The sequence below is a fragment of the Lontra canadensis genome, unplaced genomic scaffold (assembly GCF_010015895.1).
Source record: "Lontra canadensis isolate GAN:19392208 unplaced genomic scaffold, GSC_riverotter_1.0 scaffold122, whole genome shotgun sequence".
Taxonomy (NCBI): Eukaryota; Metazoa; Chordata; class Mammalia; order Carnivora; family Mustelidae; genus Lontra; species Lontra canadensis.
Genome location: NW_022631116.1, coordinates 3,481,357 through 3,505,921, shown reverse-complemented (window position 1 = coordinate 3,505,921; position 24,565 = coordinate 3,481,357). Strand labels below are relative to the sequence as shown.

Here is a 24,565-nt window from a genome sequence, read left to right as displayed (position 1 = left end):
ATGAAAGTAAGCACCTGGATTTAAGACCAAGATTTTTCTTTTTCTTTTTTTTTTTTTAATTTTATTTATTTATTTGACAGAGAGAGATCACAAGTAGGCAGAGAGGCAGGCAGAGAGAGAGGAGGAAACAGGCTCCCTGCCAGGCAGAGAGCCCAATTCAGGGCTCAATCCCAGGACTCTGAGATCATGACCTGAGCAAAGGCAGAGGCTTTAACCCACTGAGCCACCCAGGTGCCCCTAAGACCAAGATTTTTCACTTAAACCTTCTTATAATGAGTTTGGAGTCAAATGAAACGATTTTCTCTCTCTCTCTCTCTCTTTTTTTAAGGTTTTACTTATTTGAGAGAAAGCCCAGTGAGCACAAGAGGGAGGAGTGGGGCAAAGGGAGAGGGACAAACAGACTTCCTGCCAAGCAGGGATCCAGACGCAGGGTCAGATCCCATGACCCTGGGATCATGACCTGAGTCGAAGACAGATGCTTAACTGACTGAGCCACCCAGGCACCCCTGAAATGATTTTTTTCTTTTTAAAGAAATGGTCTGTTGTGTCAGCTGCAGCAGAGCTCAGTAAGGTAAGGGCTGAAGAATGTCCGTCGGATTTGTCTACAGTTGGATAATTGAGGGCTTTTCTAGGACAGAGTCAGGGCCTAGTCGGGTAGAAGCCAAACAGCTCATAGTGGATTAAAAAGTAGATGAGATGGGGCGCCTGGGTGGCTCAGTGGTTAAGCCTCTGCCTTTGGCTCAGGTCATGATCTCAGGGTCCTGGGACTGAGCCCCACATCAGCTCTCTGCTCAGAGAATGTTGAATAGCCCATAACTTGTATACCCAGCCTAGCTGAACTATTTATAGAGAATTAAAGTAAACATAGTTTAAGAGTCTCTCATGTGATTTTTGTTTTATTCCTGGATCAGACAGTACCATCAGGCAGCTGACCACTCAGTTCCCTGAAAAGATGTTTGTGTCTTGCTTTTGTAAGCCCTCTACTTACATCGAGGCTCACCGCTGGTCTTATACTGCATGTACTTCAGAGTTAGGGAATATTATGTACTGTATCCCCTAAAGAAAGGCCATCAAAGAAGTATTTTCGGACCTCAGTGACAGAAAATGTTCACTTTCCCCACGTACAGCTTATTGATTAATATTCAATGCAAATCATGTAACCGACAATTTGGCTTTTTGGTCTGTGCGGGAAAAATCAGAAACAAACTTAGAGTTCAGCTTTAACTGAGGAGATCCCTATGATCTTTATATGCCTAAATACTAGATAGCTGTTTTTCCAGAGGCTGACCTAATTCTTACAAATATGTTTTTCCTTGGGTATTTAAAAATGCAGTATCTACTTTTTCATTTTGTTTTATTTTTTTTAAGATTTTTTTTTTTTTGACAGAGATCACAAGTAGGCAGAGAAGCAGGCAGAAAGAGAGGAGGAAGCAGGCTCCCTGCTGAGCAGAGATGTGGGGCTCGATCCCAGGACGCTGGGATCATGACCTGAGCTGAAGGCAGAGGCTTTAACCCACTGAGCCACCCAGGCGCCCCTACTTTTTCATTTTAATGTAAGATCCCAATAAACCTCTGAAAATTCAGTGCCCCGCAAAAAAAGTATGGGAAAGGGTTACCAAAATGAAACCGCCACCATTAGAAAAGAGAAGGAACTTCTGAGCAGCAGGTGATTTATCTAAATTCAGTACAACTGGTGTTAAATTGTGAAAACTGATGGAACTATACACTTAGGTCTAACTTTATGCATGTGAAAAGTAAACAAAAACACAACAAAATACACAAAACAAAATATACACAAAACACAATTTCTATATATTTTTTTAAACAAAACTTTTTAAAAGTGTGTGATCTTGCCAAACTCACTTGTGGTCTGGATCCACTTTTCAGCCCCTAGTTTGCGATGCAAGGAAAAGACCCTCGATCTGGCGCTCGGAGTCTAACTATTAGGTTCCATCCACCGGTCACTATTCAGGGCAAAGAACCTGCAGAGCCTGCGCTCTTCTCCTCCTCGGTCTCCATACCTTTGCCTACTCGTTTCCCCCCTCCTTCTCTCCTCGCTTGGTGGAAACAGCCACTTTTGGAGGCGCAACTCCCAAACGCTCTTCCTTACAGCACGACCACGAGCTCCCTGCTGAAAACCTTTCCTCCCCACCAGGTTCCTCCCGAGTCCTCGTGCCACCGCTGCCTCCTCGGCACTGGGCTTTTCAGGGATGGCGCCCCATAAATATTTACTATAGGAATGAACTACCGGGCCCTGGAGTGGGTGGGGCAGGGCACCTGGCTTCCAAGGCGGGCCCTATCCCGCCTTGGAAGTTCCCCGCTGTCCACCTCAGCTGTGCCGCAGCCCGATGCGCGGGAGCACTGGGACAGAGCCACCAGGTGGAAGGAACACGCCAGAGGCCTGGAACACCAAGCAGAGGCCCCAGGGCGCCGGAAGCTGTGCGGAGGACCAGCCGCCGGAAGTCAGTGGCAGCTTCAGGCCGGACACTCTAGAATCCCGGAGGCCCGGATCTCTGTGGTTGGACGCCTCGGCTCGGTCTACTTGGGGTGGCCCATTACCAGAGCCGGGATCCCGGGACCGACCGGGAAAATGCAGGGTGGTGCATGATTCCTCAGGCGATGGGGGCGGACAAGGAAGCAGGGCCTAAAGGAGGGGAGTTTCGTGAACCAGCCTACAAGGTAACAGATCCATGCACCTCAGCCCCTCCGGACTCCCGAGACCAGCACCGACCGACCCTGTCCAGAGCGGTGCGCAAGCACGCACGGGGGCGTTGCCTTTCACTCGCGCGGCGCCTGAGGCTGCCAGCGCGCATGCGTCAGAAGACTGCGCAGGGCGGAGAGCCTGGGAGGCGCGGAGCGCCCTTTGGGCGGCTCCCGCGGGCGAGCTGGACAGCGGCGCGCGCGCGCGCGAGAGCGGAGGCGTGGCTTTCTGTGGAGCTGGTCTCGGATTGGACGCGGCAAATCGAAGGGGTGGGAACCTCCACTGAGAGCGCCCGGCGATTGGCCAGAGGCTGGAAGGAGCGTGGTCTTGGGAGGCGGGGCGGGGAAACCGGCGGGGCAGAGCGCGGCGCTGAGATGGTGGCGGCGGCCTTGAACAAGTGAGCGAGCAACTCCTGGAGTACCTCTCCACTGGGGACGGGAGCCCGGGGAGGCGGGCAGCGCCGGCGACCTCCGAAGGCCCGGAGGAGGCGTCGGAGGGAGGCGCCATTCGGTGAGTGTTGACCGAGAGAAGCGAAGTGCCCCGCCCCTCCCTTTCTTCCTGGACCGCGCCTGGCGGCGCCTCCCCCACCTCCCACCCTGCGTTCCACCCTGGACCTGAGCTCCCGGTTCCGAGTCCGGCTGTGGGACGACTGCTACGTGCCAGCCGCTCTCTTTCGCTCCCTCTCCGGCCCCCATCGGCTTCGGGAACTTGGAGATTCCCTGGTCCTGCTCCCCAGCCTCCCAGAGGGGAAACTGAGGCCCGGCGGGGGAGTCGGGCCCCTCCTCACCAGCGTCTCCACACAGACGCCATGGCTGAACCCCTGAAGGAGGAAGAAGGGGAGGACGGCTCTGCGGAGCCCCCCGGGCCGGTGAAGGCGGAACCCACCAACACCGCTGCCTCTGTAGCGGCCAAGAACCTGGCCTTGCTCAAAGCCCGCTCCTTCGACGTGACCTTTGACGTGGGGGACGAGTACGAGATCATCGAGACCATAGGCAACGGGGCCTATGGGGTGGTGTCCTCCGCGCGCCGCCGTCTGACTGGTGAGCTTCCCTGTCCTGCACCGCTTACAGATGTGGAAGCCGACCCCAGTCTCGAGCAGCCAGGAAGGAAAGCTGGGATCTAAATGCTGGTTCGAGGCAACACATGCGGGTTAGGTGCCTTCTGGGTGCCACGCTCTGCGTGGGGCACAGTTCTCTGAAACTGCCCTGGTGGTGTTGCCTCTTTCTTAGAGAAATGACAATCCCAGTTAGACCAGAATGGAGATCCTCTCTTTGGTTTCTAAAAGAGAAGTGTGTTCCGGAAACAGAGACTGGGGCAAGGAGCTTGTGGTGGGATGGGTGAGGTTTGAGATGGAGAGAGAGGGTGGGGAGGTAGAGTGAGCATGGCTTTACAGCCAGGATGCTACCCCTAACTAGCTGTGCAGCCCCAGCACGTTGCTGAGCCAGGGGTTCGTCATCCCAACTTTGAACAGTTGGTATCTGCCTCGGGATCGGTGGGAAGGGAGTATCTGGTAACATCCATAAGATGCTTAGTACAGGGCTTGACACGTATTAAGTTCTTGCTATGTGGTGGTCCTTATTCAGCGTATGGTAACTGCATTGTAGAAGGGAGATGTCGAAAGGGGCTTTTCGCCAGTCTGCAGCTGTTCTGAGGTACCTGGTGATGCCTGTCTTTTCCCTGCTCCCCAGGCCAGCAGGTGGCCATTAAGAAGATCCCTAACGCTTTTGATGTGGTCACCAACGCCAAGCGGACACTCAGGGAGCTGAAGATCCTCAAACACTTCAAGCATGACAACATTATCGCCATCAAGGACATCTTGAGGCCCACTGTACCCTATGGCGAGTTCAAATCTGTGTAAGGAGCAGGGATGGGAGAGAAAGGCAGAGGTGGATCTGAAGTTCCTAATGTAAGGCAGGCTGGGAAAATTCTTATGATTCCAGGACCATTGTCCCTGGCTTTGCCTGGGACAACTGTGGTTGCTTAAGAAGAGGCAGATGTTAGTGTTTTATAGAATCTTTACTTGTAGGATGGCCAGCGTTCATCAGTTCATTCATTCGTACATTCATTACATTTGTAATGTTCATACAGTAACCAAATTTTTATTCTCATACCAGATAATCTCGGTCAGTCATAGAACACTGTCTTAATAAACTGGGCAAGCCTTCAGTTTTCCCAGTTTTTCAGGCAGCCATACAAAAAAATGGAGATGGCCCCAAAACCAAATCTATCAGCCAGCCCTGGTTTAGTCCAACCCCATCTTTTCTTTGATGGGGAAACTAGAGAGAGGAAAGTGATTTCACTTCGCTGAAGAGTTCAAGGAACTGTTGGAGAAGATCTGGAATCTTCATATCGTGCCACTGGCCTGTGCAGAGCATGAAGATGAGACCATTACCTGTCAAGCTGGGAGGGCGTAGGGAGGCTGGGGCTGGCGCTGGCGCTGGCACGTGGGCGAGGTGGCCATGCCTGTCTCTCTTGTCCCCTCTAGCTATGTGGTCTTGGACCTGATGGAGAGCGACCTGCACCAGATCATCCACTCCTCCCAGCCGCTCACCCTGGAGCACGTGCGCTACTTCCTGTACCAGCTGCTCCGGGGCCTCAAGTACATGCACTCGGCTCAGGTCATCCACCGCGACCTCAAGCCGTCCAACCTGTTGGTGAATGAGAATTGTGAGCTCAAGATTGGTGACTTCGGCATGGCCCGTGGCCTGTGCACCTCGCCCGCTGAGCACCAGTACTTTATGACCGAGTACGTGGCCACACGCTGGTACCGTGCTCCTGAGCTCATGCTCTCACTGCACGAGTACACGCAGGCCATCGACCTGTGGTCCGTGGGCTGCATCTTCGGTGAGATGTTGGCCCGGCGCCAGCTCTTCCCCGGCAAAAATTATGTACACCAGCTGCAGCTGATCATGATGGTGCTGGGCACCCCGTCGCCGGCCGTGATCCAGGCTGTGGGGGCCGAGAGGGTGCGAGCCTACATCCAGAGCCTGCCCCCCCGCCAGCCTGTGCCCTGGGAGACGGTGTACCCCGGAGCTGACCGCCAGGCCCTGTCCCTGCTGGGGCGCATGTTGCGTTTCGAGCCCAGTGCCCGCATCTCCGCGGCTGCTGCCCTTCGCCACCCCTTCCTGGCCAAGTACCACGACCCTGACGATGAGCCTGACTGTGCCCCGCCTTTTGATTTTGCCTTTGACCGTGAGGCGCTCACTCGGGAGCGCATTAAAGAGGCCATAGTGGCTGAGATTGAGGACTTCCATGCACGACGCGAGGGCATCCGCCAGCAGATCCGCTTCCAGCCGTCCCTGCAGCCTGTGGCCAGTGAGCCTGGCTGCCCTGATGTTGAGATGCCCAGTCCCTGGGCTCCCAGTGGGGACTGTGCCATGGAGTCCCCTCCCCCAGCTCCACCGCCGTGTCCCGGCGCCGCACCAGACACCATCGACCTGACCCTGCAGCCGCCCCTGCCCGCCAGTGAACCAGCCCCTGCAAAGAAGGAGGGTGCCATCTCCGACAACACCAAGGCGGCCCTCAAAGCTGCCCTGCTCAAGTCCTTGCGGAGCCGGCTCAGAGGTGCCTTGCGGAGGCAGCGGCTGGCCAGGGGGTGGGGTTGCAGAGGGGTGCTCCCAGCTCGGACAGGCCGTAGGCTCTTACCTTTTCCCTGCCGACTTCTCTGCAGATGGCCCCAGCGCTCCTCTGGAAGCTCCTGAGCCTCGGAAGCCGGTGACCGCCCAGGAGCGCCAGCGGGAGCGGGAGGAGAAGCGGCGGAGGCGGCAGGAGCGAGCCAAGGAGCGGGAGAAGCGGCGGCAGGAGCGGGAGCGCAAGGAGCGGGGGGCCGGGACCTCTGGGGGCCCCTCCACTGATCCCCTGGCAGGGCTGGTCCTCAGTGACAATGATCGCAGTCTGCTGGAGCGCTGGACTCGCATGGCCCGGCCCCCAGCCCCCACGCCAGCCCCGGCGCCAGCACCAGCACCAGCCCATGCCCCGGTCCCTACCCCCAGCCCGGCCCGGCCCGGCAGCCCTCCTGCTGCCCCGCCAGCACAACCTGTGGGCTCCACCCCTGGTCCTGCACCGCAGCCTGCCTGCCCACCCCCTGGCCCCGCTCCCCACCCTGCCAGTCCTCCCGGGCCTGTCCCTGGCCCTGCTCCACTCCAGACCACCCCCTCTAGTCTTCTGGCTCCCCAGTCACTTGTGCCACCCCCAGGGCTCCCTGGCCCTAGTGCCGTAGGTGTTCTGCCTTACTTCCCATCCGGCCCACCCCCTCCGGACCCCAGAGGGGCCCCTCAGGCTTCCACCACAGAATCCCCTGACGTGAACCTGGTGACTCAGCAGCTGTCCAAGTCACAGGTGAGGCGCTGTGGGGACACCTGGATCTGGGGCCCAGGAAAATGGGCTTGGGAAGTCCTTGCTGTTTGGCAGGGACGGGGTTGGGCGAGGCTGTGGTGCCTCCTTAGTCCGTGAGAACTGAGTGGCAGATGGGGCTTTATCTCTGAACTTGGCCTCTTGCTCTTAGAAGGAGCACAGTGCCAGTGAACAGGTCTCTGAGAGACAAATGACATGCTTCCTAGGAAGGGCCTGGCCTGGAGACCAGCCCTCGACCAGTGCCCATTGATTGTCTCGGCTGACGCTGTCACCTGAGGCTGTCCAGGCAGAGTCCCTGGCAGCATCGGGACAGACTTACAGACTTCTGTCTGCTCTTGGTAGTGCCTGGCTTGTAACCTGCCATCTTCCTTTGCAGGTGGAGGACCCCTTGCCCCCGGTCTTCTCCGGCACTCCGAAGGGCAGTGGGGCCGGCTATGGTGTTGGCTTTGACCTGGAAGAGTTCCTGAACCAGTCTTTTGACATGGGCGTGGCCGATGGGCCCCAGGATGGGTAAGATGGCTGGACCAGGCTTCTGGAATGGGCCTGAGGGTAGGGTTTCCTGGTACAGGAGGAGCTTGCCTGTGGGATGGGCAGGGAGCCAGCCTAGGCTAACAGTGCCTCTCCCTTCCACTCTCCCTGCAGCCAGGCGGACTCAGCCTCCCTCTCAGCTTCCCTGCTTGCTGACTGGCTGGAGGGCCACGGCATGAATCCTGCGGACATTGAGTCCCTGCAGCGAGAGATCCAGATGGACTCCCCGATGCTGCTGGCTGACTTGCCGGACCTCCAGGAGCCCTGAGGCCCACAGCCTGGGCCTTGCTGCGGGGGGTGGACCCCGCGACAAGACTTACAGGAACGTTTCCGAGGGCTGGAGCCCTGGGCCCGGAGGTGGAAGCTCAGCTTTGATGATTCCGCAGGTTCATCTCAGACACACTCTGCAGCCTTAAGCAGCCACCTGAGCCACCGCCAAGCCATGGCAGGATCAGGAAACCTCTACTCCCTGAGCGATCCTTTTCAGTATTGTATTTTTATTATTATTATTATTGTTATTAATATTATGACACGATCTTTTTGCCATCAAAACGAGGCCTGTGAAATATAAGGTTCCCTTTAGTGCCTAACTCTAGGTGTCTTGGAGTTGAGGGCAGGGTGTGGTCAGTAGGGGGGCAAGGAGGAGCCTGGTCCTCGCATTTGGGGGCCAAGCAAACCCATTTACACGCACAGCAGCCAAAGCCGGTTCATTCAGATCCTGAGGTTTTATTGAGTTTTTCACTCCCCACCTGCTTCCAGCCCCGCAGAGGTTATCCTCTGTCTCCCCAACACAGTCAAACCTCAGCCCTGGGGCAGGTGGGGGGACTTCATATCCTTGCCTGTCTCGGCAGGAGCTGTTTTCGAGCGGCATGTGATAGCTGTGGGGAAATTCGATTTTGGCATGAGGTGTGGGGCCTGGGACAGGCGGGAGGGGGCAGCGGCGTAGGACTGTGAGTTGGGGCTGCGGGCCCATGGTGCTCACCACTGGGGAATGAGTTGGCGGGAGGGAGGCAGAGGATGGGAGATACTGAGGACAGCAGGGTGGGCTGCGGGTGGGGTGTGGCTTTGGTGGCCACACGCGGGTGGCCTGGCACACGCCACGGCTATTGGTCAGACTACGGCAGCCCAAGCTGGCGCGCTAGGGGGGCTCCAGACGGAGCAGTCCGCAGCAAGGGAGCTGGCATAGCCTCAGAGAGCGGCTCCCGGCTCTCTGCCTTGTGGGGAGGGCAGAGGCAAAGAGGAGTCTCGCAGAGCCCAGGCAGGTCCAGGAAGCCCGGGGAAAGCGGCTCGCCGCGTGGCCCCAGGTGAGGGGAATGGAGGCCTGGGTTTGAGATGGACACCGTGGGTGTGACAGGACCCGCTGGGGCTAGAGCTGCAAGGACCCCTGGGAGAAGCAGGTGCTAAGAGAGCAGTGGGCAGGGGTGGGGGTGCCGGGGTGCAGAGGGAGCACTCATGGAGAGCCGGAGCAGCCAGGGGAGGCTTGGGGCCTGACGGGGGCCAGCCCCTCAGGCCCTGCGGATTTTCATCTCGGTGCGCTTGAGGGAGTAGTAGAAGCCCTTCCACTGGGCCCAGTTGATGCCATTTGCGTAGGAGAGGTGGGAGCCACCCAGGTAGAAGCCGTTGAGGTTGGCAAAGTGGCAGCTGCGGAACCAGAAGGCTCCCGAGGAGAGGGCGGCACAGTTCTGCACAAAGAGGTCCTGGTCCCGGTCAAAGGTGGAGAACTTCTGGCCGCTGTGGTAGGACAGGGAGTCGCCTGGCAAGAGGGGAGGAGGGATGGGCTGCTGAGGCGGGGAGCCAGCCCCAGCTGGCCAGGGTGGGGGATGGATGACGGGCAGGAGTGACGCGATGGGAGGTGTCATGTGGCAGCTGGCGGGATGGGGCGCCCTCCCTGAGCCGGCCGCTGGGTTGCCACGCTTCGGCATGAGAAGCAGCTGCTACCCCCGGGGCTGCCCAGGGCGAGCGGACGCAGCTTCTCCAGGGGCCCAGGCCCGAGCTGGGTGGAGGCCGGCACAGCCCCTCCAGGGGGGACCGGAGGGGGGTCGGGGAACCAGCGGACCATGCCAGCCCTGCCTTCCCCACCGACGCCCCCTCATTAGGCCGGCAGCTGGGCATACCTGCCCCGCCGTCCTCGAAGCCTGCCACGTAGAGGGTGTAGCCGTCCTCCTCCGCACTGACCGCGTTGGGCGAGATGGAGAATTCAGCGTACTTGGCGGCAGCTGTGTTGTTCTCAAAGTCCTCCAGGTCCACCCGCAGCTCGTACTTCTGCTTCAGCGTCAGGAGGTGCAGGTTCTGCAGCCCTGGGGAGGGCGGAAGGGAGAGACAGCTGGTCAGCGGAGCCCTGGCTCGGGGCAGCCCCTGGCCCCTGGGACACCCCCCATCCCCATCTTACCCAGCCAGTACTCCCCGTCGGCACGGCCGAAGCCCAGCTTGTAGTCGTTCCAGCCCCGGAAGAAACTGACTGAGCCATTGAATCGCTTCTGGAAAACCTGGAGCAGAGAGGACAGGCCTGGACGATCAAGAGTCCAGGGGGCGGGAGCCTCACCTAGGCAGGGGCCCTGGGATGCTGAGGGGTTTTGTTAAAAGACCAAGCTGGGGCCTAAAACAAGGCCTGTGCCGGCCCCAGGCCCCTCAGTGAGCAGCTTCTGGGCGCCAGGAAAAGGTTAAGGGGGTGGGGGGTGGTTCTAGAGTTCTGGCACCTGGCAGTGCTTCCCGGGGTGGGCTGTGTGACCTTGCGCAAATTACTTCACCTCTCTGGGTTTCGGTTTCTCTGTAAAGTGCACCTCTCTCCCTGAGGCTTTGAGGATACAGGCACTAACCTGCCCCCAGCACCCAGAGTTCAGCCATGGAACAGCTCCCCAGCTCTGCTGTGGGGGTCGTGATCCCCATTTAGAAATGGAAAAACAGAAGCGCGCAGAGAAGTGTGGTCACACGGCGGGGACCAGAACCGGGCCTCCATTCCCCCTGCCCACTCACCGTCCACTTGCCACCCTCGGTGGTCATGTCACAGAAGACAGGCACAGGCACACTGGGCCCCGAGGGGTAGATGAGGTACACGCCATCCTCCTGGTAGCCCTGGGCGTAGATGTCATCGCAGTCCAGGGGCTGCTGAAGGCAAGACTTCTCCAGAGCTGCGGGCGGGGGCGGGGAGGGTGAGGAGAAGGGGACCAAGACACAGTGCCCTGTGGTTGGCTTCCAGCCCTAGCATACCAAGAAATCACACGAAATTCCACCCTGGGGTGGGGGATGCTTGTGCCAAGAAATCACACGAGATTTCCCCCCCACTCCGGGGTCGATGCTCAAACGTCCTCTCCACCTGCCCTGTGGTAGAGAGGAGGGGGTGGCATCCTGCAGGGGCTCAGCCCTGAGGCCTGACTCCCAGAAATGAGGGCTCGGAGTTGCCTCTCCTCCCCCAGCCTGCTGGCCAGGCTGCTTACCATCTCCCCGGATCCCGGAGACCTGGGGGGCGCAGGGGGGCGTGGAGAGAAGCAGCAGCAGCGGCGGCAGGGCCAGGAGGGCCTGGGACAGGACAACAGGGTCACCTCACCTCACCGCACTGACCCCACCCTCGCCAGCCCCGGAGCCCTCGGTGGTCTCTGCACTTGTCCCTTGTGCCAACTACCCCCTGCCGGGAATCCCTTTCTCTGCCCTTGGGCCTCTCTTTCCCTGACTGAGACTCTCCTAGTTTAAGAGTTTCAACTGGATCACGAGAATCCCCTGTGCCTTCACAGCCGCCCTCTCTGGTAAGGATCCTCTTCCCGGAGTGGACTCAGGCCCCCCGATGCCATGAGTCCCCCAGGCCCAGGCCCAGTACCTTCATGCTGCCAGTTGAGCTCAGAGTGGCTGGGTGTCTGCTGCCCCAGACTGCACCCCAGACTGCACCCGCCCAGAGTTATATGCTGGGCCCTGGCCAGCCGCCCTGGCCCCGCCCCCTGTCGCTGCAGAGCCCCCCTCTCCCCTCCTCCGGCACTGAACCAGCATCTGCTTCCACAATCAGGGGGGCCGGGGGAGGTGGGGCCCAGGCCAAGGGACCACCTGCATCTCATTAGGCCCATCAGGGGCAGAGCGCTGGGGATTTTGCTCCCTGCTGAGTCACAGGGCTCCCTGGAGCCCTTCTACCACCCGTCCCCTGGACCTGTGGACCCCCTGGGACCCCCAACCCATCCTCTGCTTCTTCATGCCTCCCCCTGCTGCCAGATGTCTGTTTACTTTCTCCTCCCCTGGCCTGTGTTTCATCAGCCTTTGGGGGAAGGCTAAGTAGCAGTGGGGAGGGTGTGGGTTTGCCTGGGTTCTGCGGAGGGGAGGCCCGTTCTGGGGGAGCAGAGGGCTGGGGAGACCGCTTCAGAGCTCCTGATGTGGGAGCCTGTCTGGGGCTGGAGGGGGATAAGGGCAGCAGGGGCCAGGCAGTCTCCTGGCAAGGACTGGGACATTTCTGAGCCATGAGCACAGCCTGCAGGCGTCCAACTGCTGTCTGCCCCAGCTCGAGCCAGGGCCCCTCTCCAGCCCCCTTCCCGCCCCCCTTGCTCTGGCCCCTCAGGCTCCCTCCCTTGCCCTCCCCCAGAGTTCCCTGGTGATGTGTCTGGCTTACACACCACGGAGCGTGGGGCCCCCCTCGTTTCTCTTCATCTCACCCCTCGTTCTCTCAACCCCACCTCAGACTCCCCACTAGACCCCTCTTAAGTAATGTCCCATTTTCTCAGCCCTGAATGCCCATCTTTTGCCCCCTGCCACCACCGAGCCAGGGTCCCCCCCTGTCTGCCTCCGCATTGTCCCTGAGGCCCATCCACTCCTTTCTCTACTTAGGTTCCGGGCCTCCTTAGAGCCCTCTCAGGGCCAAGGCTCAGTTTCTCACCTTGGACTTGAGAGGAATTTTAAGTCCGACTCACACCTACCTTAAGGACCTTATCCCAGCCGGCTTGTGACTCATAAAGTACAATCTAGCCACACCGGATTTCTCGCCATGGATCCCCCCGCCTGCCCGCCTTCGCCGTCTCAGTTGTTCCCAGGCAGCCCACCTGTTGGTCTTCTCTGCTTGGTCGTGAGTGCAAATGGGCAGGGTCAGCGTCATTCCTGCACGCTTCGCACCGTCCCAGAGCCTGGCATGGGCACTGATCCACTGATCAAATGTCTTTTGAGCACCTACCTTGTGCTGGCTGCTGGGGATCCGGTTTCCGCCCCTCGGGAGGGACAAAAACAGGCATTAGACACTTCATTGCAAACATAACGTGTGCTGTGCCAGGCCCTCTGTGGAATGGATGAGCAAGCGAAGTGTCCAGAGCCACGAAGGAAGAAAGAAAGAAAGTGGCTCTGGCTCACGTCCCCTCTCCTCATCCTTAAGTCAATAAGCCCCGGCTCTCAGGGCTTGGTTCTGTAGTTGCCGGTCTCCATAGTTGTGGCACGTCCTGCGGGTTCTGGAGCCAGGTTGCCAGTGTTCAAATCCAGGCTGTGCCACCTGCTAGCTGGCAGGGCGGGGGGGGGGGGTGGGGACCTCGGACAAGTTCTCTCTCTGCTCTGTGCCTCACTTTCTCCCTCTGTAAAATGAGGATAGTCACAGTATCTCCTCCAAAGGGTTGTAGTAAGGACGAAGGACTACATAGCCTACAATGCACAACTATGCCTACGACCAGTAACTAATACGAGGCATCGCACCATCAGAAACCTCGAGATTGTTCCTTACACGAAGGGATTGTCTTCCATGTGGTTTTTATCCTTGTCTGTGGAAGAGGTAGTTGCCTGCCTCTCCAACCCCGAGTTCCCTCAGTGCTAAGTGGTAAGCCTGATTGTCCAGCCTCCATGGGTGGGGCCCCATGTCTTGGCTAAGAAATTGTAAACAGAAGTTTTGTAAAGGTGGGGAGCTATTCCCTCTTCTTCCTGCTGTTGGTCCTATTGCTGGGCACGATGGCTGGAGCTCCAGCCGCCACCCTGAACCGTGAGGATGAGGCCCCATCAAGAGGTGGTAGAAGGTGTGTCTGTCTGGCTGGCTCAATTGGTAGAGCATCTCTTTTTTTTTTAAGATTTTATTTATTTATTTGACAGAGAGTGATGCCAAGTAGGCAGAGAGGCAGGCGGTGGGGTGGGGGTGGGGGAAGCAGGCTCCCTGCCGAGCAGAGAGCCCGACATGGGACTCGATCCCAAGGCCCTGAGATCATGATCTGAGCTGAAGGCAGACACTTAACCCACTGAGCCGTCCAGGTGCCTGCATCTGACTCGATCTCAGGCTCCCGAGTTTGAGCTCCACGTTGGGGCTAGAGATTACTCAAAGGAAAAGAGAGGGGGCGGGTGCTCAGGGAGGAGCTGGGTCCCTCAGGACCTTGTGGAGTGAGCCCTCTGGACTGCCCTTCCGTAGGCCTCACTTACATGGAAGAGAAAGAAACTTTTATCTAGCTTAAGCCTCTGTTGTTTGTCCCCTGTTCCACCCAGCTGAATCTAATCCTAATACATCGCTCCTTTCAGCAAAGGCCTACTAATTTTAGCACTGGCTACAAATAGGAAAATGATGAAAAAACCAGTCATCAAAACAAATAATAAAACGTGTAGACTATAACTAATAAACAAATGTAGGAACACGAGAGAGAATTAAGCAATGAGGGATCAATCACATTTTGCCTGTTAGTTGCTTTTTTTTCCCTCTAACTTCCCCAGAACGTATGTAGGTGTGGCAAAGCAGGCGGTTGGCCCTCTGGGTGTGCTTGGGAACTAGTTTAACTCTTCAGGGGAAGAAAGAGGTTTGGTAACACAAGCCTGAGAGTCCAGAACACCTCTTTGAAGATGCTGTCCCCTGAAAAACTGAAAAAATTACATGGACTAGTCAGTGGCCATATTTGTTGGCTGCCCGTGGAGGGAACCTTCCTGCATTTTGGGGTCCCCGCCCCCAGCTGGAATGCAGGGGCTTGCTCTCCCAGGCTTGCTTGCAGGTGTTGAAGGCACATGACCTCAGTGTAGCCAATCAAATGTGTGGCCCTGGGCTTCATTTGGGGAGATAAATGATAAGAGGCAGGAGAATGAAGAACTCGCTCTTGGGGTGGTAGGGAGCCAGAGGCGTCTGGCTTCTAGGTTCTCTGGCTGGTTGGTGGTGACTTTGCAAGCACAGTGCTGAGTCATATTGGCTTCGGCTGCAAAGCCCTCAGCTTGGTTCTCCACTCTGGGCAATTGCTTTTCTCTGCCCACGATCTTGATAAATCCACGATCCCATGATCTTGGTAAATTGGGAGTGTTCGAAGGGAACTCAAGGAGGGGAGAGGGGGTGTCTCCCAACCCAGGCTAAGTGAGGGGGCTCCGAGAAGGATGGGGCTGTTTGCTAGGAGAGAGACAGGCTGCTGCTGCAGCAGGGGCCGGGGGGAGGCGGGGGGGGGGGGGGGCTGTGGGGAAGGGGGGGGGGCTGGCGGGGCCACTGGCCGGACAAGGATGTGTCCTTTGAGCACCTGCTAGGACACATCGGGCACACTTTACCCCTGATATAGGCAGCAGCGAGCAGACACAACCTTCAGCGGTCCTGGAGCTACAGAGGAAAAACAGTGGCAAACAAGGGGAATGATGACCATCAGTGAAAAAAAAAGTGGGGTGGGGGCAGGGTGGAGAAGAAGGTCATAGTGAGAAGGGATGATGGCTGGCTAGGGGTCCACGGTCCAGCATAAGCTTTCGTGGTGGAGGACACATCCCTCACTCCCCATATTTCCTTCCTTGTAAAGGGCGAAATGAGGGATTTGGTGTGTCTCCCCACTTTTTTGGGTAGTTTGGGGCAACTTCAGTGAACAGAGCTCAGCAGGTTGGAGAGGGGGAAGGTATCCAATGCCAGGCTAAGACGTTTGGAGCTGAGCCCGAGGCCTTTGGAGTTAGGGTATGTTGAGAAATGATCTTTTGTCTCCTGTCCACCTGGGATTTGTGTAACTGGGGTGCTTGGCTTTATTTTGCTATGTGAGAGGTGTGTATGCCGTACTCCAGGCAAAAAGCATACAGATAAAAGGTTGGTGTGTTTTTTTTTTTAAATGAATGCATGCACAGAGTTGGAAAAACAGAGTGCTGAAAAGTCCTTTATTGCAAAACAGCAGTGCCCACCCTGGTGTTTCTGGGGGTTGGGTCTTTTCTGGCTCCTTCTGTGGCCACTTGGGGGCTGTGTCCTCATTTGAGAATGTGCAGCTGTGTTACCCCTTTTTTCATTTTTTTCTTCTTCTCCATTTTCTCTGTTCTCTCTCTCTCTCTCTCTTTAAAGATATTTATTTATTTATTTATTTGACAGAGAGAGATCACAAGTAGGCAGAGAGGCAGGTGGGGGTGGGGTGGAAGCAGGCTCCTTGCTGAGCCGAGAGCCCGACGCGGGGCTCAATCCCAGGACCCTGAGATCATAACCTGAGATGAAGGCAGAGATTTTAACCCACTGAGCCAATCAGGCGCCCCTCTGATCTCTTTCTAATAATTTTATTAGTTGGCTGCTGGATCTCCCAAATCGATTCTTATTTGTTCTTATTTTTTGCCTGACATTTTCCATCTCTGTGTTTTTAATTCTGATATCTGGAGCACAGCCTTCAGGTCCAACATTCCTATTGACTAAAAAATTAGCTTTCATGTTATTTTTATTTTCCAGTTCCTTCTTGTTTTAAGGATTTCTTGGGAGGTATAATTTACATATGGTAAAATCTATCCATTGTAAGTGTATGGTACAACAATTGTGCCTCTAAAAAAATAGACTTTATTTTTTAAAAATTTTTATTATTTTTAATTATTATTTATTTTAAAAATTATTTTTATTATTTTTTTATTATTCTTATTTCTTTCAAATATTTTATGTATTTATTTATTTGACCCAGAGAGAGAGAGAGAGCGAGAGAGCGCAAGCAGGGGTAGAGACAGAAGGAGAGGGAGAAGCAGAGTCACTACTCAATCCCAGGGGCCCTGATATGATGACCTGAGCGGAAGGCAGATGCTTAACTGACTGAGCCACTCCGGCGCCCCTAGTCTTTATTTTTTATTTTATTTTTTTAAAAAGATTTATTTATTTATTTATTTGACAGACAGAGATCACAAGTAGGCAGAGAAGCAGGCAGAGAGAGGGGGAATGCAGGCTCCCCGCTGAGCAGAGAGCCCAATGTGGGGCTCGATCCCAGGACCCCGGGATCATGACCTGAGCCAAAGGCAGAGGCTTTAACCCACTGAGTCACCCAGGCACCCCTAGTCTTTATTTTTTAGAGGACTTTTGGGTTCAAAGCAAAACTGAGAGGAAGGTAGAGAGGTTTCCTATATACGCCCTCCCCTGTAATCAACATCTCCTAGCAGAGTGGGACACTTATTATAATGGATGGACCTACACTGACACATCATCACCAAAAGTCCATAGCTTACATTAGGGTTCCTACTCGTGTTTTGTTTTTGTTTTTTTTTAAAGATCTGTTTATTTATTTGAGAGAGCGAGAGAGTGCACACTGGTGGAGGGAGGGGCACAGGGAGAGGGAGAGAGAGAATCCTCCAGCAGACTCCCTGCCAAGCATGGATCCCAACACCAGGCTTGATCCCAGGACCCCGAGATCGTGATCCCAGCCGAAACCAAGAGTCTGCTGCCCAACCAACTGAGCCATCTAGGTGCCCCATTGGTGTTGTAGATTCTATGGGTTTGGATGGCATTCCCCCATTAAAGTATCATGTAGAATAGTTTACTGCCCTAAGAATCCTCTTCACCCCCCACCCCCGGCAATCACAGATCTTTCTATTGTCTCCATAGTTTTCCCTTTTCCATAACACCGTGTAATTGGAATCATGCAGTAAGGAGCTTATTTCACTCAGTGATATGGATTTAAGTTTCCTCCATGTCTTTCAGGGCTTGACAGCTCATTCCTTTTTAGCACGGACTGATAATAGGCCATTATTCAGAGGTACCATAGTTTATCCCTTCACCTGCAGAAGGACATGTTGCTTACATCCGGGTTTTGGCAAATGTGAAGAAAGCTGCTGTATTTGGGCAAATACCAAGGAGTGTGATTGCCAGATCATATGACCAAGTATGCTTAGTGACATAAGAAACTGATGAACTGTCCTGCCAGGTGGCCATACCCCCTCGCACTCCCACCAGCAACAAATGAGAGTTCGTGTTGCTCCACGTCCTTGCCAGCATTTGGTGGTGTCAGTGTTCTGGACTTTTGCCCTCTACTAGGTGTGTAGTTGGACTGTTTTAATTTGCAATTCCCCAATGACATATGCTTATTTGCTACCTGCACGTCTTCTTTGGTGAGGCGCCTGTTCAAATCTTTTGCCCATTTTTAAATCGAGTTGTTTGTTTTCTTATTGTCCAGCCGATTCCTCCTTTCTAATTGCATGAAGTAGTTTTGTTTTCATTTTGTTTTGTTTTATGAATGCATATCTTTTCTTACTTCTGAGGCTGCAAATCAAAACTGTGAAGTTTTATTCTGTTTCCTGCACTGACTCTATTTTCTGCATGTCTTGGTTTGACTTGGCCACTGTCTCAGGAGTTTGAGTCTTTCTTCAGACACCTGCTGCTGACTTATTCCAATTTGGGAGAAGGTTCTGGAACCCATTAAAGAGTTTTGTGGACCCAGGTGGGGCTGGGTCTTGCCATGGCTAATGGGTCAGAAGTGTGTTCTGCTCCACAGAACAGAAAACTGGACTAGCACCACCCACTGGAGATAATTTTTTTAAAGGTTTTATTTATTTGACAGAGAGAGAGAGCACAAACAGGGGGAGCGGGAGAGGGAGAATCAGGCTCCCTATTGAGCAGGGATCCCGACATGGGGCTTTGGGATCATGACCTGAGCCAAAAGCAGGCATTTAATCGACTGAACCACCCAGGCACCCCAGTTGGAGATAATTTGTTTTTATTTTTACACATCAAACAAACAAAATACAGAAATGGGAAAATCAGGGCTACTTGAGTATTGTAACGTTTTTTCATTTCCTTACTGTATTTTCAGCAGGTTTTGAAGGAAGGGGAAATACATGTGAGGCATAAATCCACCAGATTTGACCTCCTGGATTATTGACACACTTAAGCTTATTCTAAATAATTTCTTATAGTAGGCACAATTTCCTACTTTTTATAAATGAAGAAGCCCCGAGAGATAGCAGGACCTGGGTTAGAACCTGAACCTTGTTCTTTTGCCCTGTTCTTGGGAGCTCCAAGGGATTTGTGACCACATGGGACAGGAGAACATCAGGTTCTTGGGACACATGCAGGAGCAGAGCAGGCCCCATGTGACAGAGGGAGATCCAGCTAGGAAGGGGACAAGGACTCCTAGCCCATGGAGGGTGTGGGAGGCTTCTTAGAGTACCAGGTGACTGGCATGACACATGGCATTTCTGTGGTGCCTGCCCCATGATGCCCCTCCCTGATAGCTGGTCAGCCAGGTCCTGGCTTCTGTGGCCTTGCTGCTTGTGCCTGCTTGCCCGTCAGCTCCCCAAGGACAGGAGCTGGCCCCACTGTCCCCTGGCACCTGGCAATCACCAGGGAGCCGCCTTGAGGTGCTGATGGGCGTGGGTGGAAGCAGCTCTCTGTCCAGATGCCAGCACCTGCTGAAGGAAACATGCCTGGGTTCTGGGATCCCCAGGAGAAGGAAGGAGCAGAGCCATGGACAGGAAGTCAGGGAGGGGACGGGGAGTCCAGGGGCCTAACAGACGGGAGTGGGAAAGAAAGAGAGTAGGTGCCAGGGGTCAGCTCATAGCATAGGAGGCCTGGAGGGCTGGGACCAAAGTGATGTTACTTGGTAAACTGGGAAGTGTCCTACACATTTGAGAGCCTCTTCCCGGAGATCTTTTGCACATTTGTCCCTTCATTCCTTCCATGCTTGGGTCTTTACGGAGCACGCATTGCATGGCAGTCACCTTGCTGGACAGCAGGTTATAGCCCCGAAAGGTACAGGTCCCACTCTGGCGCTTACAATGCTGAGAGTTTCAGGAAACAGAAACGAAACAAACAGTCCTGCACATCCACACTCTCCTTCATGCACACTGTGGAGCCCCAACAAAATGCTGCTCTTGTAACAACGGGGGTGCACCAAGGAAGAAGCCCTCTACCAGGGGGACAGACAAAAAACACGACACACGGGTGCCTTATCTAGCTGGCTGCATGGTGAGGAGTACCTCTGTCACAACTTTTCAACTCTGCCATTGGGGCACAAAAGCAGCCAGAGACAATCCACAAACTCATGAGTAAGTCTCTGTCCCAAGAGAGCTTTACTGACATATGATGGGCACTGGGCTGATGTGGCCCACAGTGTGCCAAGCCCTGGAATAAAGACGTAAAGGAAGCAAGGGAGGGAGCCGTGAGGATATTTGACTAAAGAGCAGTTGGAGCAAAGGGAGCCGCATATGCAAATGTCCTGAGGTGGGAGTGTGCCAGGGTGTTTGAGGGACACTTAACCAGCTGGGGTGGCTGGAGTGGAAATGATGAAAGTGGGAATGTAGTAGAAGAGTTCAAGCGGAGATGGGGCCTTGTCCTTGTAGGAACTTGGGCTTGTGCAGTTATCAGCTGTGGAAAGGAAGGGCTGTAAAGGACTCCAGGGCTGGTGCATAACTGTCCTCATCTAAATACACTGAGACTAAATGGCTAGTTCCTGCCTGAGGGAGGACTGAGAGCAGGTTCCTCTTTTTCCAGCAGAGAATTGGTCATGGTCTAGGTCCCAAGAGACTCACCAGGATGAGAAAAACCAAGCGCCCTTCCTCCTCCTTCCAGACACGGCAGGGACCTCTGCCCAGGGCCAGGCTGCGAGTGGGACCGGGCAGTGGGCAGTGGGGGCGGGAGGGATGTGTGTCATCCAGGCCACCTGCATGTCCCCCAGGGACTGGGGCTCCCTGATCCTGTGGTGGCATTGCCAGCTGGGTGTCTTGAGACCTTCCATGACTACCCTGGTTGGATGGGGGTGATCTCGGCTATTACAAGCTGAAGGGCGATCACATCCTGGCATTTCTAATATAGCTGAAGCCAAGTTCAAGGTGCATCAGCCTGATGTCATCATTTCTCTTTCCTACTGATGCGTAACAATTTACAGGAAAGGGGGCAGGAGGCACCAATTTAAGCGTGCAGCATGATGAACCCTTATATGGGTAAACAGCTGGGTCACCACCTCTGGTCAAGAGAGAATATTTCCGGCCCCCGGAGGCTTCCCCCTGCCCCTCCAAGTCTGTATGTGCACCCCAGCATGAGGTAACCTCTTCTGCCTCCCCTCACCTTACACCAGTTTTGCTCCTTCTTGAACTTCCTGTAGATGGAGTAATTCAGTATACAGTCTTTGGTGTCTGGTTTCTTTTGTTCAATACAGGAGATTTTAAAAAAAGATTTTATTTATTTATTTGAAAGAGAGAGAGAGCACAAGCAGTGCAGGGGCAGCAGGGAGGCAGACGGAGAGAAAGAAGTAAGCTCCCCGCTGAGCAGGGAGCCCAATATGGGACTCGACCCTGGAATCATGACCTGAGCAAAAGGCAGGTGCCCAACCGACTGAGCCACCTAAGCGCCCCAACACAGAAGCTTTTTGTTGTTGTGGGTATAGGTAGTGGTTCTCAAAGTGTCATCTGGGGTTCTCCTGAGGGTCTCCAGGACCCTTTCGGGCATCTGAGAGGTCGAAATGATTTTCACAATAATACTAAATGTCATTTGTGTAAGTCAATCTGAGAAAGACAATTATCATATGATCTCCCTGATATGAGGAATTTGAGAGGCAAAGTGGGGGGTTTGGGAGTAGGGAAGGGAAAAAATGAAACAAGATGGGATCGGGAGGGAGACAAACCATAAGAGGCTCTTAATCTCACAAAACAAAATGAGGGTTGCTGGGGGATTGGGGCAGGGGGAGGGTGGTTGGATTATGGACATTGGGGGAGGTATGTGCTATGGTGAGTGCTGGGAAGTGTGTAAACCTCGTGATTCACGGACCTGTAACCCTGGGGCTAATAATACATTATATGTTAATAAATTTTTTTTAATTGAAAAAAAATGTCATTTGTGGGGCGCCCAGGTGGCAGAGTTGGTTAAACACCTGACTCTTGGTTTCTGTTCAGGTCAGGACCTCAAGGTCTTGAGATGGAGCCCCATGAGAGAGCCCATGTATTTTGTACCTAGTCTCCCTCAATGGTAGCATCTTGTCAAATTATAGTTCAATATCACAACCTGGATATTGATATGGATGCAGTCAAGATACGGGGCATTTCCAGGGCTCCTGGGTGGCTCAGTCAGTTAAGCCACTGTCTTCGGTTCAGGTCATGATCCCGGAATTCTCGGATCGAGTCCCACATTGGGCTCCCAGCTCCAGGGGGAGTCTGCTTCTCCCTCTGACCTTCCCTCTCACGCTCTCTCTCACTCTGTCTCTCTCTCTATCTCAAATAAATAAATAAAATATTAAAAAAAAAAGATGCAGGGCCTTTCCACCACTGCGGGATCCCTCCTGTTGCTCTCTTATAGTGACACTTACTTCCTACCTGCCCCCCAATGCCTCCTTAACACCCTGGGCAACCACCAAGTGTTCTCTGTTTCTATAATTTTGTCGCTTTAAGAATGTCCTATAAATGGAATCATACAACTTATCCCCTGTCGGAACTGGCTTTTTTCATTCAACATAATTCTCTGGAGCTCCATCCGGGTCTTTTCCTGCATCAATATTTCATTCCCTTTTAGGGGTGCGTAGTATTCTACCACTTGGTGTGATCATTTGCCTGTTGAATGCCATCTGAGTTGTTTCTAGGTTGGGGTTATTATGAGTAGAGCTGCTATAATTATCTGTGTACAGGTCTTTATGTGAACATGATTCTTTTAAATTTTTTAAGATTTATTTATTTATTTGAGAAAGGGAGAGCACACACAAGCAGGGGGAGGGGCAGAGGAAGAGGGAGAGAGAGAATACCCAGCAGACCCCTGCTGAGCATGGTACTGGACTCAGAACTCCATCTCATGACCCTCAGATCATGACCTGAGCTGAAATCAAGAGTTGGGTGCTTAACTGACTGAGCTACCCAGGCGCCCAGAACATAATCCTTTATTTCTCTGGGATGAAAGTCCAGGAACACAGTTGTTGGGATCAGATGATAGTTGCATGTTTAGTGTTTTTGGGTTTGTTTGTTTGTTTTTAACAAACTCAAACTGGTTTCCAGAGCAGCTGTGTCATTTCGCATTCCTACCAGCACAGCAAATATGTGAGTGATCCAGTTTCTCTACATCCTTACCAGCATTTGATATTGCCATTATCTTTTATTTTAACCATTCTGTTAGATATATAACCATATATCATTGGGATTTTAATTTGCATTTCCCTGATGTTTAATAATGTTGATCTTTTCGTGTGTTTATTTGCCATTTGTCTGTCCTTTCCAGTGAAATGTTTGTTCATGTCTTTTGCCCATGTTGTAACTGGGTGGTTCACTTTTTCACTGCCAAGTTTTGAGAAATCCTCGTCCAATCTAGATGATAGCCTTTTGTCATATATGTGACTTGCAAATATCTTCTCCAACTCAGAGACTGGTCTTTTCATCCTCTTAACAGAGTCAGTCCTTCATAGAATGAAAACTTTACATTTTGAGTAAATTGAATTTATCAAATTTTCCTTTGACGGATAATGCTTTTAGTGTCATGTCTTACAACCTTTTGCCTAGTTCTGGGTCCCAAAGATTTTCTATTTTTTTCCTAGAAGGTTTATAATTTTACATTTCTTTTCTTTTTTTTTTTTTTTTAGATTTTTATTTATTTATTTGTCAGAGAGAGAGAGAGCACAAGCAGGGGGAACAGCAGGCAGAGGGAGAAGCAGGCTCCCCGCTGAGCAAGGAGCCCAATGCAGGACTTGATCCCAGGAGCGTGGGATCACGACCTGAGCCAAAGGCAGACGCTTAATCAACTGAGTCACCCAGGCATCCCCCCCTTTTTAAAAGATTTTTATTTATTTATTTGTCAGAGAGTGAGAGAGTATAATTCTACATTTAGGTTGATGATATATTTTGATTTAAGTTTTATATAAGGTATGATGTTTAAGTTTTTGTTTTGTTTTGTTTTTGCTTATAGATATCCAATCACACCAGCATCATTTACTGAAAAGAATATTTTTCCTCCATTGTATTATTTTTATATCTTTATGAAAAATCAGTTGAGTATGTTTGTGAGGTCTATTTCTGGGCTCTCTAGTTTGTTCTATTGATCTATATGTCTCTTCCTCTGCCCGTACCACACAGTCTTGATTACTATGGCTATTCAGTAAGTCTTGAATTTCGATAAACTAATTTAGCTTAGTTTATTTTTTCCTTTTCAAAAATTGTTTTCACTATTCTAATCCTTCTACCTTTCCACATAAATTTTAGAATAATCTTATGTGTATGTACAAATATGTCTTTCTGGGATTTTTATAGGAATTGCTTTAGACCTAGATGTTAATTTGGGGAGAAATAATCAACATCTTTACTATGTTGAGTCTTCCTATCCATGAACGTGGTGTGTTTCTCCATTTATTTAGATCTTTAATTTTTGTTATTGGAGTTGTGTCATTTTCAGCATACAAATCCTGCATGTGGTTTGTTAAATTTATACTTAAGTACTTATTAAAGTGTAACTGTAAATACTCAAATATTGTAAAAAATTCTATTTTTAATTTCCATGTGTTCATTGCTAATCTATAGAAATAGAATTGATTTTTGTATGTTCTTATATCCTTTGACTTTGCTGAACTCACTTATTCCTTCGAGGAGGTTTTGGCTCTTTCTTGGTGGATCCCTTGGGATTTTCTACTTACACAATCATATCATCTCCAAAGAGGGACAAGTTCATTTTTGTCCTTTCCTACCTATATACCTTTAAATTTCCTTTTCTTCCCTTATTGCATTGGCTAGAACTTCCAGTACTATGTTGAGTGAGAGTAGTAAGAGCAGACATTCTTGCCTAGATCTTGATCTTAGCAGGGAAGCATTCAGTCTTTCACCATTATGTATAATTTTAGCTGTTGGGTTTTTGTAGATACTCTTTATCAAGTGGAGGGATTGTCTGTACATACCTTTTTTTCTGAGAGTTTTTTTTTTTTT

At 52.7% G+C, this 24,565-nt stretch overlaps 2 protein-coding genes across 2 annotated transcripts; one reads left to right on the top strand and one right to left on the bottom strand.

Annotated features, from left to right (window-relative positions):
- Positions 1-2,975: 2,975 nt before the first annotated feature.
- MAPK7 (mitogen-activated protein kinase 7) lies at positions 2,976-8,172 on the top strand. The gene is made up of 7 exons (XM_032841258.1): positions 2,976-3,211; positions 3,505-3,741; positions 4,390-4,555; positions 5,187-6,265; positions 6,372-7,039; positions 7,431-7,564; positions 7,697-8,172. Exons 2-7 carry the CDS (start codon positions 3,510-3,512, stop codon positions 7,848-7,850), a joined length of 2,433 nt encoding a protein of 810 aa, XP_032697149.1. The 5' UTR covers positions 2,976-3,211; positions 3,505-3,509; the 3' UTR covers positions 7,851-8,172.
- A 687-nt stretch (positions 8,173-8,859) lies between these two features.
- Positions 8,860-11,443, bottom strand: MFAP4 (microfibril associated protein 4). Its single transcript, XM_032841259.1, has 6 exons — positions 11,394-11,443; positions 11,017-11,098; positions 10,556-10,710; positions 9,972-10,068; positions 9,697-9,879; positions 8,860-9,335 (listed from the first exon to the last, which is right to left on the bottom strand). Exons 1-6 carry the CDS (start codon positions 11,397-11,399, stop codon positions 9,088-9,090), a joined length of 771 nt encoding a protein of 256 aa, XP_032697150.1. The 5' UTR covers positions 11,400-11,443; the 3' UTR covers positions 8,860-9,087.
- Positions 11,444-24,565: the final 13,122 nt, after the last annotated feature.

Excerpts from the sequence above, each read along its gene's own strand:
- MAPK7 (XM_032841258.1), top strand. The coding sequence starts at position 3,510 with ATGGCTGAACCCCTGAAGGAGGAAGAAGGGGAGGACGGCTCTGCGGAG. Across the intron at positions 3,742-4,389 it reads CGCGCGCCGCCGTCTGACTG|GCCAGCAGGTGGCCATTAAG; the intron begins GTGAGCTTCCCT and ends CCTGCTCCCCAG. Across the intron at positions 4,556-5,186 it reads TATGGCGAGTTCAAATCTGT|CTATGTGGTCTTGGACCTGA; the intron begins GTAAGGAGCAGG and ends TGTCCCCTCTAG.
- MFAP4 (XM_032841259.1), bottom strand. Across the intron at positions 10,711-11,016 it reads CTCCGGGATCCGGGGAGATG|CTCTGGAGAAGTCTTGCCTT; the intron begins GTAAGCAGCCTG and ends CCCCGCCCGCAG. Across the intron at positions 9,336-9,696 it reads CTTCGAGGACGGCGGGGCAG|GCGACTCCCTGTCCTACCAC; the intron begins GTATGCCCAGCT and ends CCCTCTTGCCAG.